The sequence below is a fragment of the Pristis pectinata genome, chromosome 7 (assembly GCF_009764475.1).
Source record: "Pristis pectinata isolate sPriPec2 chromosome 7, sPriPec2.1.pri, whole genome shotgun sequence".
NCBI lineage: Eukaryota > Metazoa > Chordata > Chondrichthyes > Rhinopristiformes > Pristidae > Pristis > Pristis pectinata.
In genome coordinates, this window is record NC_067411.1 from 69,224,508 (window position 1) to 69,240,602 (window position 16,095).

Below are 16,095 nucleotides of genomic sequence, written 5' to 3' on the forward strand. Positions count from 1 at the left end.
TATCACATGGAATGAATCACAAATGGCTGAATGCAAGCTTCACTGATGGTGAGCACCTCAGGGGGAAGCTGAGATGAACTGCACAGGTACACATGTGGCATATACAGCCTGTGGCTTGAAAGGCCAAAGATCAAATTTGCAGCCACAGCTTTGGTGACCTTTGGAGTGATTTTTGTGCCTGCTCCACCATTCCATTAGATCATGACTGATTTTCTGCTTCAGAGTCACCTTGCTGCACTGACCACTTATCCCTCGATTTCCTTAATGTCTAAAAATAATCAATATACTTGGTCTTTAATTGAATATTGAGGCCCTACAACCCCCTTGGGTAGAGAACTGTGAAGATTTATTACCTTCTGGGTGAAGAAATTACTTCTCATCTTTGTCCTAAATTGAGTATCTTTTATTCCGAGATTTACTCCTGGTTCTAGTTACCCCGCGAGAATAAACATTATCCCTGCATCCATCCCGTAAAACTCTTATGAATTTTGTATGATCTTCCAAACTCAAGAGTCCATCGACGAAGTCTGCTCAGTATTTCTTCATAGGACAATCCCCGACCCCACAAATTAATCCAGTGAATCTTTGTTGCACCCTCTCTGCCACAATATACCTTTTCCTACGTGAAAATTGATGGTATTAATGTACGTTTGTTTTCATCTGGTGGTGATGTACGAATTTTGCATTGAAGAACTATACCGCTTGTTTTCAGTGAGGATTATTGCTCCCACAACTGCAGACGATGTGCAGCTTTTATAACAAGAATAAAAGATATTGCTGCATTCTTACAAGTAATAAATGTTAAATGTTTAATATGCCACTTATAAAGCAAATAAAAATAATTCCAAGAATGCAAACACATAATGCACCTTCCGACTTTCACAGAACCCAAATTTTGCTCATTCTTCCGCAGCCGCACTCCGACAGCCCGTTATCCCGCTGCGCTGCTGCTTCTGGGAAGTGTGGCAAGGGAGGTCGGGGCTCCCGTCGATGCATCGGGGTCAGAGTTGACGAGTGGTTACTATGGCGGCTTCGATAGTTGTTAGTAGGCCGCTGGCCTTGTGGCGGGGCGTCGGTGCTCTATTTACTGCCGGCCCGGGGAGGTGCAGCTTGGGAGCTGGGTGTAGGTCCGTTGCACATGAGAGCCGAGGCTGGAAGACTGAGACTGTACGAACGCCTGGAGCGAGGTGCTACAGTGAAAACGCAACGGGACCAGAGCTGCGAGTGCATCACCTAGAGGCAGAGTCGGCAGGTAACCCCTGTGGTCACCCTGCCCCGGGGTAGTTGGATGGATTGTAGATAGAAGGAAGGAGGGAGGGAACAAGTAGCAGGCAGCAACCCTGGTCCGAGTTTGAATTTGCCTTTTTCCTGGTGATCTGAATCCAAGGTTGTCCTTGTATGCAATCTTCACAAAAATATTGCAGCTGGAATCCTTTCTGTTTCTGTCGAAGGGTTGTGGCGGGTTCCCCTCTCGTTACTTCAGTGTGCAATTTTTTCCTAATTGGTTATTTCCTACTTAAATCACCATTTAATGGAGCAAAACCTTACTCCTGAATTTAAATGATCTTTTCACACGAAACGTTTCTCCTAAACGATTATGCCTAAACTCGTTGGAGCACAAGATGCAAACAATTTGATCCTTTCTTTTTCATTCCACAATATAAGACTTTGGTGCCAGCACTGTGAAAAAAGTTATTTTTACATATGGGGAAAAAGCAATTTAAAATGAGGCAAATCCCGAAATTTGCTTTGCAGTAGGTGTTTAAATGTTCGAACATAGAACGCAGAACAGTACAGCAAAGGAACAGGCCCTTTGGCCCATCAAGTTTGTGTGAACATGATGCAGAATTAAACTAAATCTCTTCTGTCTGTACATGATCCATATTCCCCCATTTCCCTGCACGTGTGCCTATCTAATAGCCTTTTAAACACCACTACTGTTTCCGTTCCACCACTCCCATGGCAGCCTATTCCAGCACCTACCAGTCTCTGTGTAGGAAAAAAAAACTAGCCCCACACATCTTTTTTAAAAAAAACTTGCCTTGCACATCTACTGTTTTCTGGCCATCAGACTTGGGTCACAGTTTGTGTCTTACTTCTGTTAAAGTTACAGGACTTTCCAGGAATACAAAATGTTAGTCACATGTATATCGAAACAAACAGTGAAATGCATCTTTGCATAAAATGTTCTGGGGGCAGCTCGCAAGTGTCGCCGTGCTTCTGGTTCCAACATAGTATGCCCACAACTTCCTAAGTGTCTTTGGAATGTGGGAGGAAACCGGAGCACCTGGAGGAAACCAATGCATTCACAGGGAGAACGTACACACTCCTTACAGACAACGGCTGGAATTGAACCTGGGTTGCTGGCGCTGTGATGGAGTTATGCTAACCGCTTGGTGCTTTGCTATCTCTTAACTAAATTTCAGTTTTAAAGCATGTAAATTAAAAGCAATGAATTCAGACAGTTTGGAGGAAATCATAGGGATGGTGATTTGTTTTCCAGTTCTGGTGGATTTCAAATAAGCATAGCTTATAGATACAATCTAGTGGTTAAGTGAAAGGATCGTTTACAGTATGTTGCACATTGAACAAATAAGCATTAAATATTGTCACGTCAAAGTCGTTTATTTATATTCTTAATAGCCTATTTGTGTAAACCCAACATTGGCTTCATGAGTGTTTATAACAGTTGTCTTCTATGTGTTTCCACTTGAAGCTTAAAATAATCTTCATGTAAACAGACAGCACATCCTGGAGAGGATGTTATTAGGAATTGATATTGTGAATAAATTACACAAATAGTATCAATAGATTCAGCTTAAAAACTTAGATACCCACTATTTTCCTCCTGAGTCCTGATGCAGGGTTTCGACCCAAAACATCAACAATTTCTTTCCTGCCACAGATGCTGCATGACCCGCTGAGTTCCTCCAGCAGATTGTTTGTTGTTCCAGATTCCAGCATCTGCAGTCTCTTGTGTCTCTACTATTTTCTCCTTTTGTTAGCTGCAAATTGTTCACTTAACAAACTCTCTGATGCTTCACTCAGTTTTTCAGTATTCATTCTCCTTTGTATTCCCATATTCTCTACACTCCTTCAATAACAATTATTACCCAGATAGTCATTAGTCCTAGCTAGCAGGCTGAATCCTCGGGTACCCTCAGAACCTATCCCAACAAATGCTCACTTTCCCAACTCCTTTCATTATTCTTTCACCTTCTCCTAACTTACGAAGGTAATGTCTTTCTCTCCTAAAGCGTTACTTTTATTGCGTGTATTGTCACAATAGTTCAGTTTTATAAAACATGGTGCTCTCTAAGTAATGTAACTGTAAACATACAATAATACTATAAAAAGATCCATGTACACAAAAATGATCTGTATTACACTTGGTATCATTACTCTCTGTATCATATTTCAAGCAAAATTTTGAGAATTTCTCCAAGAATGCAAAGCAATTGAGTCAGAATTTCTGCACTCTTAAATAAAATTTAATTCCAAAACATGTAAATAAACTTCAAAGTGTCCTTAAAGTGGCACGAATATTCACTAAAAGGAATTCACCAATGTTATTTCATCTTCCTCATAATCTTCCAAGTTCTTTCACTTTACTCACCTTTGCAATGGAACTTGATTTCTCTGAGGAGGCTGTGAGTAATTTTTTAAAGGCGAGGCATTAGCCTTCACCTAATAGCTCTCCTTTATTCATAATTATAACATGACTCCTTTGTAAAACAAAAAGGGTAGATGACAACTATCAGGTTCCCCAAATCTTATGATCACCATTATCCATTCTAGTTCTGAGCGATTCTGTCTTAATGGTAACTCTCATTCTCAGGTAAGCATTTTGCAAAAGCTGTCTAAAGGTTCTTCTGTTGATGAAGCCAGTCATCTGAATTTTTCCAGTGATATTGAAAAATGGAATTAGGTGGTAAAAGATGTCATGTTATTAGCAGCAGCATTTTTGATGTTCTTGTCCCTCTGTCTCTGTAATTAATGAATCCAGGAAAAGAATTGGAGAGCACCACAGTTAGACCTAATTGCATCACCAGTAGGAAAATGATTCTACATGATTGTTCAGAAACATATCTAAGGTGTAAAGAATTAGTCTTTTGGAATGTATAGTAATATACATAGTATAGTAATCCCACAAAATAAGTTTTAGATTTGTTAAATATTATCTTTTCCCAAATAAGATTGCATCCAGAGGTCCTAACATGGATTGCAATTAAATCTTGAGCTGTGATGGAACCACATTTGGAGCTCTGTTTGTCTTTGATTTTATGGGCCTTCATTTCTTGGTAAATATAGAATTTTAAGGTGCAGCAATTCGAACTTGAATTTGTATAGCACCTTTAGTAATAGCAACATTGATTTAATGTAATGTTAATATAGGAGGATTATTGAACAAAAGCTCTCCCCAAACCACAAAAAAAAGTTGTTTGGGCAGATGGTAAAAGCTTTGATGATATTGATAGGTTTTGAGGAGCATAGAATGGGGGAGTGATTAAGACAGAAACTTAAAAAGTGTCACATCCTGGCAGCTAAAGACAAGGCCACTATGGTAATACAAGTAAAATACAAGATGAACAAGAGATATATATTGGAAGTAGGGTAGATAGAGCTTGAACATATTAGAGATGAAGGATTTGGCAGACGTTGGGGAAAATGAGTATTTTAAGATTTAGAAGCTGGCATGGGTCTTTGAGCACAGAGCTGAAGACTGAATATGGGCAGTTAAGTTTTGGATCAACTGAATTTTATGGGGGTAGATGGGAGGCTAGACAGTCTTGTGCTGTAACAGACAAGGCTAAAATTAACAAAGGTGTTAATGAGGTTTTAGCAGTATTTGAGCTAAGATAGTTGTGGAGTTGGGTGATGTTACAGAGGTGCAAGGACGTGATGATCATAGTAATGCTGCTCATGTGTGGCTGGTAGTTTGCCTTTGTTTATGTACAAAACCAAAATTGAGAACAGTCTGGTTGAGCTTCTCAGTTGTTAGGGAGAGGAATGGAGTGAATAGCTAGGAACTGTTTGTAGGAAGAGTTGAAGATGACTTTTTTTGCCTCGTATTTAATTGGCAAACATTTCTGTCAATACATCAGTAGATGTTAAGCAGCCTGGTAACTTGATGACAGTGAAGTGATTGAGAGATGTGATGGTGAAGCAGAACTGTATGTTATGATAAATATACAACTAACATGCACACTACTGGATTGAAGAGCAAAAACGGGGGGGGGGGGGGGGGGGGGAGTGGGAAGAAGTGCTGGAAATACTCAGCAGGTCAGACAGCATCTGTGGGAGGAAGAACAAAGTCAATGTTTGAGGACAATGACCTGAAACCTGACCCTGCTGTACAACACAATCTTCCAACGATAAAAGGAAAGTTTAAAAAAAAACTGCAAATCGTGCAAAATCTAAAATAAAAACAGAAAATGCTGGAAATGCTCAGCAGGTTGGGCTGTATATATGGGAAGAGATCAAGAACTCAAACTTGATGTAAATCTTGTGTTCTGTTGACTGGCATTTCACTTGTTTCCTGTTACTGAGGTTGAGTTGATTGGCCCATAGTACCTTTTAGAATAACAATATAACATTCACACATTTTTTGCATTATTCCTTTATCCAAGGAAGATTGAAATATGGTAGTTAGAGCTTATGATATTATCTGGCTCTGCACATTGGGACGTGCCTCACCTGGACAGCACAGAAGCACAGCTAGTAGAGTCGCTGCCTCACAGTGCTAAAGACTCTGGTTCAATTCTGACCTCGGGTGCTATCTGTGTGGAGTTTGCAGATTCTCCCTGTGATCACATGCGTTTCCTCTGGGTGCTCTGGTTTCCTCCCACCTTCCATAGGTGTGCAGGTTGGAAGGTTAATTGGGCACAGTAAATTGATCTTAGTGTGTCGGTGAGGGGTAGAATCTAGGGGGAGTTGATGAGGATGCAGGGAGAATAAAACTGGGATTATCGTAGGGTTAATATAAATGGGTGGTTGATGGTCACTGTGGAGTCAGTGGACCAAAGGGCCTGTTTCTTCTGTATCTCCTTATGATTTTATGATTCTGTGATCTGGCTTCTAGTTTATTTTGATTAATGCAAACTATGTAGCATAACTCTTCTGCCTTTTTTTTTGTTTTATCCAATATCTCTGCACACCTATCCTCAATTGCAAAATAACTTCATTCTTATTTTGATGTAATGCCTTCTGATTTCACAAAGTCTCCTTTTATTTCTCTATTTGATTTTACTATTCCTCTTGCATACAATAAGGACTTAGTTTAATATTTTACTTTAGTTTGTGAATTCTACAAAAGTTATAGAAGATGGCAGATTATTTCCATTTCTCTATATTTTAACAGGAATTGTTGTATTTGGAATAAATAGACCACAGTCCAAAAATGCAATCAGCAAAAACCTTGTGGAAATGGTAAGCACAAGTATGCACTTACATTTGTATTTCATTGGAAAGGAAAGGAAGAACTAGGGGAAAATAACTGGTGATTTATAAGAACATCATTGGAAAATGGTATAATGCCCAAGGACTAGAAAACAGATAATGGTAGTCTTCGATTTAAAAAGGAGATGGAACAAATCCAGATAGTCACAGACTAATTTCTGAGAGGAAGGATTATACTAATAAAAAAGAAATTCCCCAAACCTGAAATATAAAGAATAGTCAATTTGGTTTCAAACAAGACATGCAGCACCAACCTTATTCAGTACTTTGAAGAAGTAAGGAAATTATTTGGATTGTCAAATGGCTTTGATGAAGTAGTGGATTAATAATTCATGACTGGAGCCTTCATATGTTCAGTCAGGCTACATATCATGGAGAAGAATGGGTAATGCTGGCATTAAATGTATTTTTTGAGATTGGTGGAAGTTGAGAAATTGTGTTTTTGAGCCATTGTTCATTTTGCCATTTATATGAATAATTTGGACTTGGAAACAGAATTACAATTTCAAAGTTTGCATATACCACCAAATTGGTGGACTTATTTAATACTGAGAAGAATTGCAAAAAATATAGGACATAAATACAGTTCCAATATGGACATGTAAATGGCATATTAATTTTTATATAGATACACATCTAATGTTGCAGTTTGATAGGAGGAACAACAATAAATTTTCAATGTGGGTAGAGGAGAAGGATCTAAAAGGAGAAAGATCAAGGGTCACATATTCAGAAATCACTAAAGTGGCATTACAAGTTTGATGGGATTGGCTTAGGGATGATATTTCCATATAGCTTTACTAAAACCAGGGAGTATAAAAATAAAACGAGTGGTTAGAGTGAAAAAGCTTCATGCCATGTGGAGCAGATGACTGAGGAGAAGCTGAGTAGATACGTTAGAAAGAAAGGAATCAAAGAATAAACTGGTGAGGTGGCAGAATGTTCCTGTGTGAGATAAAGATGGGCACACAAATGCTATACATTATATTGTTTTGACATTGTTCCTCGGAATCTTTGATTTATATATTAATGTTTTTCTCTTATTTAGATGATAGCAGCAATGGAAGAAGTGAAACGTGATAATAGTGTTCGAACAGTTATATTGCGCAGTGAGGTACCAGGAATATTTTGTGCAGGTTTGTCATCAGCATTAGCTTTCAAATAAGTTTAAACAACATACTTCCGGAATAGAAGCAATGTGATCAGTCTTTCATTTCTAAAAGACCATTTGAAATGTTTGCACAAGTTTATTTAGCGTTGCTGTAAATTGTTGCTTGCTATGTGTATAACGCATACAAGCATAAACATTTTTACTTTTTAATGTTTAATTTTGAAATATGATTGAAAAATATAGGTTTTTATTAACAGCATTTTCAGTTGATATTGACATCTTTATCTTGTAATGAACAGTTCAGAATTCTTCTGAACACATCCAAGGCAATGAAGTGTCTGTTTATTAACCTGGACCAGGCAGACAATGCTGCTTTGCTGGCCAAGGTGCTTGAAGAATTACAGGAAGATCGTCACACAAATTTAACACTACAAAAAGAAATATTGGTACTGGTGACCGAAACCTGGTAAAGGAGAAATTTTAGGGAGTTGATTAGAAGATCAAAGGAAGCTAAAGATGCTTATGGAGAAAATTGAAGCTCCTGTAGCCTACATAGCTGCCATTGATGGATCAAAGCAAATTAAGGTTAGAAAAAGTTACAGAAGTGGAGATGGGCAATACTACAGAAGGATTTGAACAAAAGAACTGGGGATTTCTCTTGTTTGTGATTGCATCTGACTTTCATTATTGGAATGTTTCATATTTTGGAAATTCTCAAAATAAATTTTAGAGGAAGTATTGTGGAATAATTGGAGTTTGTATTGGAACATTTGTTTAGAACTGCTAAATTATTTTTATTTAAACTTACAACTGATTTTTGGGATAAATACCACAGGTATTTCAAAATGGATAGCAGTTCAGATTTGCACAAACTTGAGACTTGGGTTCAAGCTGAAGTGCAGCTTTCTGTTCCAGTGAACCACTGGCACTGGAATACTTGTACTGCACTAGTGAACAATTCATGGAATCCATTGGGACAGTGGACACTTGCTCAGACTTCTCAATTCTTTGAAATCTGTGTGCTGAGACTGCAGCAGATTAGACATAGTGCAAGTAGAGCAGTCTCATTGAATTCAAAGGAAAAGAATAGCTGCCAAAAGAACAGTAAGTAGACCATTTTATTTGATGTAATTACTTTTATGTGGCAAACAGCTTCGTAACATGCTCCACCCATAAATGAAATGATGACAAGTTCTTTATTTTTTCCAATTTATCATTCTTTTTTTCCCCAGAGAGGGTTAACTATTTTCCCCACTTTTGTGGTGGTCTGTAATAACAATTTTATTATGAAAAAGTTTGCATTATATTTAATAGACTAAAATATTATGAAAGGAGAACAAGTGGTTGATTATCATGCAATTTTGTCAATTTGTAAATCAAGCAAGTTGAATGGAGTGATGCTATCTTTTTATAGAGCTTGTTCTTCGCTAACTTAAAATTTAGGACTGGTTCTAACTTATTGCCTTTATGACAGTAAAATTAAAGACTGCAAGCATGAAAGTAGAAGTGAGGAGATTTTGTTAATGCGGAAGATTTTCAGGACATGAATTGTCCTGTGAGAAACAGTACCGGATGTATCACCAATGATATTTCCCTCTTGATGAACTGTCCCACCTTCTTCCCTTTCCTCACATACTGATGACTTTTGTTTCTCAGCTCATTCTGTTCACTCTGTACTCATCTTTGCGACTTCTCTTCTTCCCTTTAGCCGCTCCCCTTTTGCCCAAAGGAAACCAAGCATTCTTATAGATAATTAAGAACATTAAGCTAGTGCAAAATAACTTAAAAGTAAATCAACTTCCTCTTTAGTTGCTAAACCTTTGCCCTTCAATCCCCATTGAGATCAATGAGAATTTGGAACCTGCACCTGATGGAAGATCTAAGCGATGTGGGGAGTCCTGACATCACTGAGCCCTGCCAGTCAACTACATGTGAATCTATGGGCAACACAAACTGTCGATTATGAGTCTCTAAATTTACCCCTAAGTCCTGGGCTTGTGTGTTTCATTGTTTCTATGTAGAAGTCTGGAACTTGCTTGAATTTCAACATCTGAATGCCAGTGTTTCCAATCAGAACTTTTGGCAAAAAAAAGTCAGCAAGATATGACCCAGTAATGGTTGTATTGGTTTCATAACTGTAGCACTAAGCCAGTAATGCAATTGACTCTGAAACTGAATCTTAAATTTTAGACTAGTCCACTGAAGCACAGAGTGAAATTGATAATGGCCTTTGTTATTTCTGTTGTTCATATTTGCCATAATGCATTTTATGTTGCCCTGTCCACCCATCTCTTCACCCCGAGCAAAAGTATTTGGGTAAACATGCCAATTTTTGATGGTTGCCTTTCTTAAAAAAAAATCAGTCTATCTTGAAGTTTTATGTATGGCTTTTGCAGTGTAACAGCTGTCATTCTGAAATAATCTGTTCTCCACCTTTCAGTAACTAGCTTCATTTGGTGACAACACTTGTTGTAAAACTGAAAATTCTCTAATCTACATTGTTTTGTGCCATTGACTGCCCAGTTTTCTTCTTTGAGCAAGAAGTGTTATCTATTCCCAATTAATAATATTTGGGCTATCATAATAATGCACCATTCTTCCGTAACATGTAAATTAACCCCAGACTTAATCGGGCTCAAGTTTGTTAACTCCAGTAATCTGCTCCCTGAATGTTCAGAAATCCTGATGGTTTGGCATCTGGCTCACAAGGTGCTGATGCCTGTGCTCCACTCTATGTAGCAAGGGCTGAGATTCCCACATTCCCCCCTATGTAGTGGGGCTTGGGGTTCTTGCACTTCCTTGAAATTCACCGGGACCTCCTTTGCATTCTTGAATGAAAGTCACCAGGTTCTGTTCCCCACATTCCCTTGAAACTTAGCAGGTTCACTGGAAAATTTATTATTTTACTGTGTAACGTTTAGGGGGAAGAAAGTGAGTTAAAGGTATCAGAACAAGAAGTTATAGGTTTAAGGTGAGAGGAGGGAGTTTTGAAGGGAATTTGAGGGGAATTTTTTTTACACAGAGTGGTTGATACAGTATCTGGAACTCACTGCCAAAGGACATGGTGGAATCGGATACAATCACCACGCTTAAATGACATTCAGACAGGTAAGGCATAGAAGGATATGGACCTAATATGGGCAAAGGGGATTAGTGTAGGTGGACAGAAAGGTCATCATGGATATGGTGGGTCGAAGGGCCAACTTCTGTGTTATATGACTCTATTTATGTGAGAAATGTGTAGAAGTATTAATTAGAATAACTTCCAACAGTTTGGAAAATCTGCCAGTCCGGCACATCCACAATCCCAAGGATTAATGGAGTATACTCATTTTTTGGCTATCATGAACTCGGAGGCAAGAACAAAGTGCAGTTCTCAGAAGAATGAGTATTCTTTATCACGTATTATAGCTTGGGTCCACTGGATACTGGAAATTTACAATACTTTAGCAATGAGTGAAGTTTTATTTAAAAATTTATAATCAACACTAAAATTCATAATCGTTTGAATTTTCAATTCAAGATAAGTTTTGACACTTTGCCACCATCTGTTCTTGTGAAAATGTTTATAAGGGTTTTAACAATTTTTTTTAAAGAGCCCTTTATACTTTTTGAATTTGTAATGAACAATTGCAGAGTTTTTCTGCAAATATTTATACAGCTGAAAATTGAGATACATTGAAAGTAGCGAAGGAAGCTCAACATTCAAAATAGTCCAGCTGATGCACATAGCTTTTTGGATAATTTAATCATGTTTCTTTCTGTATGATCCTGCTGTTTATGCTGGTTAATTGTTTTTATAGTGTACTCATTGTAATCAGAACTTTCCTAGGAAATCTGCAGAGAGGTGACAGCCAAGCTGTTTCCTGATTCAATGAATTGATATTTGTAACAATGTGACAACACCAGTTAAGTAGCAATTTCCTGAAAACAACGTTGCAGCAATAATGATAAACTTTTTCTGCAGTTTGATCGACTTGCAATTGGAAAACATGGTTTTCTTCTGATTAGCAAGATCATTTTAAAAGAAAAAAAATGGGTTTCTTAATGGCCTAGTGAGTAAAAGTATTCCATGGTACTGAGCTATGTCAGTCAGGAGGGTCCCAGGTTTCATCCTTGCTTTAGGTTTAGTTGATATTTAACTGAACTAGTAGCAGAACAGTACATTTGATCTGTCTTATCAATTCCTGCTCCTGGTCAGGCTCATTACAAACAAACAAAATATCTTGGAAATACTCAGTTTTTACTCCAGTGATCCTGATGTGATCCTGACCTTGAGTGTTATCTTTGTGCAGTTTGAGCATTCTCCTTGTGACTGCATAGGTTTCCCCCTGGAGTTCTCCAGTTTCCCTCTACTTCCCTAAGATGTGCTGGTAGGTATTGTTAGTATAGGTAAATGGCAAAAGAACCAAAGGGGAGGTGATGGGTATGTGAGAGAAAATTGGTTATAGTGAAATAAGATGAAAGGGACTGATGCATCCCTCGGCTGGAAGCAGGCTTAGATGATGGGCTGAAAGGCCTTTGTTGTAACAAGTAAGTTAAGATGTAGTGAAAGTGGGAGTTAAATAGGAGAGGTCTATGATTAGGGAACAAAAGGAGAAGTTAACTGGCATAAGGGGTGATAGTGCAAGATAAAAGGGGTGGTAATGGGTGGTAATATAGCCAATAAACATGGATCTCCAGGGGAATAGCAGAAACCAGTTGAATTGTTGATCTTGGTGTTGTGTCTGCAAAGCTGCAATGAATCCAATCAGAAAATAACATCTGCACAAGGATCAGCTCCTTGAGATTTTTTGACCTCTGCTCCTTAATTGTGCCAAAGTGGAAGTAAGATGATGAATGATAAATTCAAACAACAAACAACTAGAAGCTTGGATCATATTTGGGAGCAGAAACGGTTCAATGCACAGTGCTTCAGTGTTCATATAAATTGCATTTGGTCTCCCCAGTGTAGATGAGACCAGATTATGAACAGTGAGTACAGTATACTAAATTGAGAGAAATACAAGTTATTTGCTGATTCAATCTCGTGGCCTTTGGGAGGAGGATAAGATGTTGGCGGAGAGCCTGGAGTGAATCAGAGAATCAAGGGGAGAATAGTTCCTTTGAAGTGCTGAAAGAGGAGGGTAATATATGTTTAGTGGTGGCATTATGTTGCATGTGCTAGAAATGGCAGAGGATGATCAGTATGAAAGCTGGAAGGTGAAAACAAAGGAAAAGTCTGTAATGTCTCTGGTGATGGGGAGGTGAATGGTTCAAAGCAGACGTAGGAGAAATGGAACAGGTATTTGAGGACCCTATCAACTACAACTACAGTGGAGGAGGATACTCGGTGGAGAAAAAAGGAAGATGGATATAGATGCTACAGGCATGATTGAGGTAGAGGTAAGAGAGGAGGGAGAGATGTGTTTTTGATTAGGGAGAACATTACAGTAGTATTTCGAGAGGATATTCCGTTGGGGGGTGGGGGTGGTGGGGGAGGTTGTCTAGTGAGTCTATATGGGTAGAAATTAGAAGAGGGTAATCACCTTGATGGGATTGTACTATAGGCCCTGCCAGTAGTCAGTGGGAATTAGGGGAGCAAACATGTAGAGAGATGGCAGATAGCTTAGGAATAACAGAGTTGTACTAGTGGGACTGCTGTATTGCTAAGGGATTTATGGGGCAGAATTTGTTAAGAGCATCCAGAAAAGTTTCCTCAAGCAAAGTGCAGATGGCTGAACTAGAGAGGGAGCAACACTTGACCTCCTATTGGGAAATGAGACTGGGCAAATGGCTGAAGTGTCAGTGGGAGAGCACTTTGAAGTTGAAGTCCAAAATTGCATCAAAGCTAATTTTGATGGTATTAGACAGGAACTTGCAAAGGTTGATTGGGAGAGGTTGTTAGAAGGTAAAGGGATGTCTGGCAAGTGGGAGCCTTTTAAAAGTGAGGCTGAGGGTTCAGAGCCAACATGTTCCTGTTAGAGTGAAGGGCAAGGCTGACAGGGCTAGGGCGTCCTGGCTGATGAGGGATATTGAGGCTCTGGTCAGGAAAAAGGAGGAGGCATATGTCAGGAATAGACAGCTGGGATCAAGTGAATCCCTTGAAGGGTATAAAGGATATAGGAGTACACTTAAGAAGGCAATCAGGAGGGCAAAAAGAGGACATAAAATAGGATTCTCTTTTATCTTGTCTGTAAAAGCTAAGAAGTGCTAAAAGTATGCTTTTTAGAGGAAAAGGGTAACTAGGGGGAGAATTTTGTAGTAGTTTATTTTGGAAGCTATCAATGACATCACCAGAACTTCAATAACTACAACCACATCAAACCAATAAAGAACAGCTATGCTCCCTTCATCTTTTCTATAATGTCATGTTGAGACTTGGGGGCACCCTTTTCAAGAAAATCTACAACCATTCCCCAAGCAGTTTGTTGATTGGGAATATTATCATTTGCAGATTTATGGTGATTCCCATACATGATAAATTCTTCTGCTCAAAAAGACATAAATTGTCAAGTTATTATTAACAACATCATATCAATCAACTTGCTCTGCAATTTCCCAAAAATCTTGCATATGGAACCATTGAATGATATAATCAGGAATATTTTCTTTAAGAATATAAGAAAAAGAAGCAAGATTAGGCTACAAGACTCTTTTTGCCTGCTTCACTAGGTCCCCTTAAAGAACAATGTTGTTGTCTATATGTGGAGCCATGGGAGATGGGCAAAGTATGAATATTTCTCATCTGAATTTACCATAGAGAAAGGCATGGATACTGGGGAATTCAGGGGAAGACAATACTGATGTCTGGAAAGATATCTACATTATTAGAGAGGAGGTGCTGGCAGTCTTAAAGCGTAGAAAGGTGGATAAATCCCCGGGGCCTGACCAAGTGTGTCATATGACATTGTGAAGCCAGGGAAGAAATTGCTGGGGCCCTGAAAGAGATATTTGTATCATTGTCCCCCCTTCCTTCCCCTCCCCCCCACCCCAACCATGCTCTTCTTCCCTCTCTTCGCCTATCTTTTTTTCTACCCCCCTTTCCTCCTCCTTTGACCCATCACCCGGTGGATCTACTCTCTCCTCCTCCCCCGCACCTGCCTGTCACTGTCTCTTACCTGCATCTACCTAGCACCACCTTGTGCCCACCCTGCCTCCCCTCTTTCGTCCACCTATCACGGCTCTGCTTTTCCCTCCTATATATTGGGCTTCCCCTCTTCCTATCTTCAGTCCTGAAGAAGGGTCCTGACCTGAAACGTTGACCGTCTGCTTTTCTCCACGGATTCTGTGTGGCCTGCTGAGTTTCTCCAACATCGTAGTGTTTTTCATCTAGATTTCAGCATCTGCAGTCCTTTGTTTCTCTATGTTTAAGGAGATGTAGATTTCTAGACACTAAAGGCATCAAGGGGTATGGAGAGAGTAGGAATGTGGTATTGTGACAGAAGATCAGCTGTGATTGTGTTGAATCACGGAACATGGTCAAAAAGCCAAAGGGCTAACTCCTGGTCCTGTTTTCCTGTGCTTCTATTTCCAACCTTGCCTGTTCCAGTGAAAGGGCATTGCCCTGCTGGGTATTCCAGATTTTCTGCTTTTATCATAGTTCTGCATTTGCTGTATTTAGTTTTGCTGTACTTTTACTCTGTCAAGTACATGTGTGAATGTTAAAAGAGAACAAATATAATTCCACCGAGGAGTCGCTAGTTAGTAACCAGCTGAGATAACTTGTCTATAAGGGAGAGTGCCTCATTTGATGAGGTACCAGGTAACTAGTACTACTGAGAAGCTTTACTATCTGTTTCTTAATATTGTCCTTTCCAGCACCAAGAGGCAACATATCATTTTAGACTTCAGGGCATGAATGCTTATACACCTGGTTCCAGAATCTCCAACGCTTTCTGTTGTAGTATTTTTATTACAGATAGGGGTGCAGATGAATGCATTATGTGTAAGGTCGTTGATGTAGGATAGTTGGTCCTGTGAAATCCAAATTTGTTAAATTTAACCTCCTAAGGATCTTATCTCCTGTCTTAGTTGCCTTTCACTTGTCTTGTCAGATACTTTCCTCCTAGAAAAAAATTACTTTATCATGCTTCCATAGTTTATGTTGAATGCTAAATGAAGAAGAAATATGTACATATCCAGAAAATGCTGGAAACACTCAGCAGGAACTGTGAAAAGAGAAAAAGAGTAAACATTTCAGGTCGAGGACCCTTCATCAGAACTGGGAAAAGAGAAAACAGTTTTAAGTTGCAGAGAGGGTAGCGGAAGGAGGGATAGGACAAAAGGAATGTTTCTGATAGGATTAGGCTAGAGTTGCCATGGTGATGAATTAGAGATGAAGTTGTCCTGTTGATGAGGTAATTAGGGCAGTGAGAACATGAACAAAAGTTATGAAATGAGGCCAGTTAGAGAGTGAAAATATGACAAAGAACATAGATATTGCATCGTACAGATTTGTAGGCCATGTCTGGCAGGTTATTTGATAGTGGGGAGAGATGAACTTAGCCAATATTACAGATGGATGACTTGCAACAAAACTAGTT

The 16,095-nt window shown here is 39.0% G+C and overlaps 1 protein-coding gene across 1 annotated transcript in view; it reads left to right on the forward strand.

The window, feature by feature from the left end:
• The first annotated feature begins 949 nt into the window (after window positions 1-949).
• auh (AU RNA binding protein/enoyl-CoA hydratase) overlaps window positions 950-16,095 on the forward strand; it is a 121,899-nt gene continuing 106,753 nt past the window's right edge. Inside the window, exons 1-3 of the mRNA XM_052020632.1 lie at window positions 950-1,252; window positions 6,362-6,429; window positions 7,508-7,595. Coding sequence (XP_051876592.1) covers window positions 1,024-1,252; window positions 6,362-6,429; window positions 7,508-7,595 — 385 coding nt within the window. The 5' untranslated portion in view covers window positions 950-1,023. The remainder of the gene's footprint in view (window positions 1,253-6,361; window positions 6,430-7,507; window positions 7,596-16,095) is intronic.